Raw genomic sequence first — 3,345 nt, forward strand, 5'->3', positions numbered from 1 at the left:
ACAATCACAACGATATTCATTAGAACTCATTTAAGAAACGAAAATTCAAAAAAAAAAGTAATAATCTAACATTTTATACATAATTTTTATGTATAATCTGGTGTAAATGTATGAATTCATAGTCAAACATGTCAAAAACCAGACAATATCAACAAAAATCGTAGACAATATCAACAAAATCATAACCAAATAAAAATCACTGTTAGAGGGTACGAAATGGCAGGTGGGTGCAATTTTAGTGACTACTTTATGAAAAAACTGATTTTTTTGCCTATGTTTTAAAAATTCATTAAGAGATTTGGCTAAATTTATAATTTTCTCTAAATTCAATGAGAAGAGAATTTAGTTTTTCTCTAAAATCATTACCAAAAAGTGAAAAAGATATACATAAACAATCATATTCAGTTTCTTTTCTACTAGTTTCGAGTTTGCTAGCTGAGCATCAGTTTTGATGATTGACCTTAAGTGTGGCATGCAAATGTGAACCCTCGGGCACTCCCAATGGCGGATCTTTACAGGAAAAATTATTAACATCAAACAACTCCCACTCCTTAATACAACATCGATCCAAAGCCAAAAGTAACCTATCCTTCTCCCTCTCATTTGGGTATTCCCCATTTGGACTCACTAGCACCGCACCGGTGTAACACTGCCCTGCAACCCGAGCCGCACCACTATAATGAAACAAACCCCAACTAAAATCCTCGGCCACATCCACAATCGTCCAATACTCATTCGACACAACTCCATTATCCAACACACTAAAATAAAAAGTACCCACTACTTTCCCTCTTTTAACCCTATACTTTCGTCTCCTCCACACAAGCTTACCATCCAACGTTTTAACTTGAAAAACAGGCTCGTACCAAAACGAACCCCTCGCCTTTCCCCGATAAAAAAGCTGATACTGACACGGGAACTGATCATATGCCGGATTTTGACCAGAAACCACCCGCCAACTCCACTTGAAATCCCCCACCCCCAGCCACCCTACAAAAAGATCCTCTGCCATCTCGTGGGATAATATTTCACCCCGGAAGTTGACCATCGGTGGGACCAACGGCTTTTCCGGAATTTTCGCGTCTAAATCCAGACAATTGTGTTTTTGAAGGACACAAAGTGAAAATTCTTCAAGAATCGGGCTTTCGTATGAAGCAATGCATTGATAGTTGCATACCTGGTCAACCGGGCTACATTGATTCAAGCATTCAAGAGCTTTTCTGCAGTCAGGATCAAGGAGACAGTTTAGAACTTGACGTCCACAGTTTTTCACCATGCAATTTAGGGTTGAAAAGCCTTGAGCCCGTAAATTCTTTAAAATGGCAACAGGTTTTATGTACGAATTTATAATGACTAATAAACAGAACCGTATATCATCCGAGTTATTCCTGATCCATGCTTCTGATATAGTTTGTGCTACCTCTATTGTCTCGTTTGTTTTTTTATTGCTTATTCTGTTGAATATTTTACTGGTTTTTTCTTTTGGAACAAATGATCCGCCAAGTTTATTTTGTAATGCGGGTGACGAATCGAAGCAGAATACATTTTGGATTTTCTGGATGTAAGGTTGAATCCATTTCACAGGGTCTGGCTTTGTCACGGAAACAATGAGCAAAAGGTCGGCAGATGTTAACGCCCTTTCAAGATTTTGAACACTTGTGTTGGAGTCAGAGATGTTGTCTGTGAATACCCGCATCTCGTAGTCTTCATCAACCCATTTTAATCGGTTTGCCTGTTTTCATAGAACAATGAGAAATATTTGATGTGGTTTTCAAAGAGAGCAGAATAAATGTAGGTAATAATTTTAATTCAGTCTAGGAAATGCCATCAAAGATTGATATTTAATGTTTCAAGATTGATATAAAAATGAAACACGGTTATTATGTGATGAAATTGTTTCAATAAATATGCTATGTCACATGTCCAATCTCAAAACAAACAAACAAAAAAAAAAAAAAAAAAAAAGAAATTTTCACGGAAACTGTGATGCTTTCACTACATAGTTCTAGTACTTCTATAAATACATCAGAGTGATGAATTTACAAATGTAGAACAGATCGTGGATATTTTCGCACAACTAATAATCTAATATAGGTTTCGTGGTTGTCGAATTTTTAAACTGATATTGCATTAAAGAAATCCCTAGCATGATCAACTCAACTATCATGATTGTTATCTATTCCTTCGATACAAACTAAAATTAAAAATTGATGATAAACTGAAACATCGGTAGAATGAGATATCTTACAGTGTGGAGCATAACATCAAGCCAGGATGCTGATTTGAGAGGACTGACGGCACCTTCTCCGACGATAGCCACAATTTTGACATCATTATTAGGATTATCAGGCTCCGCTGAACATGTTGCAACACCATCGTCAGTGTGTAAAATTGAATATACGACTCGTTTAGGTGAGATGAACTTGTGCCGGAAAATGAAAGGTAGCGTTAAACTGCGGTGAATGGGGGTGGCGTTAGGACGAAAGGGGAGGGATGAGTGAGACGTGTGGTTGTGATTGAGGAGAGGATGAAGGGAAGGCGGTGGTAGATTCAAGAAGCTCATTACGAATGAATTGAGAGGAGTCCAAAACGAATATTCATTTTATAATAAATATTGGGTTATTGGTATGTATTATATTTATTTAAAAAAAATAAACGATTTAGAGTATTTAAATTTATAATAAAAAAAAAATAAAATATTAATTATTAAAATTAAAATTTATTTATCTTTTAAATTTAAACTAATAAATTAAATAAATAAACAATTAAAATAATTTGATTCAATTTAAAAATTTTAAAGTTTACAAGAAAAGTTGCATTAATGAATTACATATCCGTTTAATATTACATGTATCATATTTAAGTATTATATAAAATTTAATAAAATGGAAAAAACCACAAAATGACACATGAATATATTTTAATCTAAATTTATCATAAAATTACACGTAGAATAATTAATAAGAGGGTGATAAGTGGCAAAATTATTTTCATTTATCAGGGAGCATTTTATATATATATATATATATATATATATATATATATATATATATATATATATATATATATATATATATATATATATATATATATATTCTTATTACTTGTACATTTTATTTAACTTTTTATTTATTTATTATTTTTAAATAAAAGTTTACGAATAATTCTTATGATTTCAAATTTTTCCTTAATACACTTTTTATAAAACCTTTTCATTAACCATATCGACAACACTTTGCATTCTAACGATCTTTATGGCTAACATTATCATTATTATTATTATTATTATTATTATTATTATTATTATTATTATTATTATTATTTGATAAATATAACATGAAAAGA

At 32.0% G+C, this 3,345-nt stretch overlaps 1 protein-coding gene across 1 annotated transcript; it reads right to left on the minus strand.

Annotated features, from left to right (window-relative positions):
• Positions 1 to 341: 341 nt before the first annotated feature.
• LOC111884892 (uncharacterized) lies at positions 342 to 2,652 on the minus strand. Its single transcript, XM_023881186.3, has 2 exons — positions 2,249 to 2,652; positions 342 to 1,732 (listed from the first exon to the last, which is right to left on the minus strand). The coding sequence occupies exons 1-2, from the start codon at positions 2,561 to 2,563 to the stop codon at positions 443 to 445; spliced, it is 1,605 nt and encodes a 534-aa protein (XP_023736954.1). The 5' UTR covers positions 2,564 to 2,652; the 3' UTR covers positions 342 to 442.
• Positions 2,653 to 3,345: the final 693 nt, after the last annotated feature.

Source organism: Lactuca sativa, chromosome 5 (assembly GCF_002870075.4).
Source record: "Lactuca sativa cultivar Salinas chromosome 5, Lsat_Salinas_v11, whole genome shotgun sequence".
Lineage (NCBI taxonomy): Eukaryota > Viridiplantae > Streptophyta > Magnoliopsida > Asterales > Asteraceae > Lactuca > Lactuca sativa.

Excerpts from the sequence above, each read along its gene's own strand:
- LOC111884892 (XM_023881186.3), bottom strand. The coding sequence starts at position 2,563 with ATGAGCTTCTTGAATCTACCACCGCCTTCCCTTCATCCTCTCCTCAAT. Across the intron at positions 1,733-2,248 it reads TTGATGTTATGCTCCACACT|GCAAACCGATTAAAATGGGT; the intron begins GTAAGATATCTC and ends CTATGAAAACAG.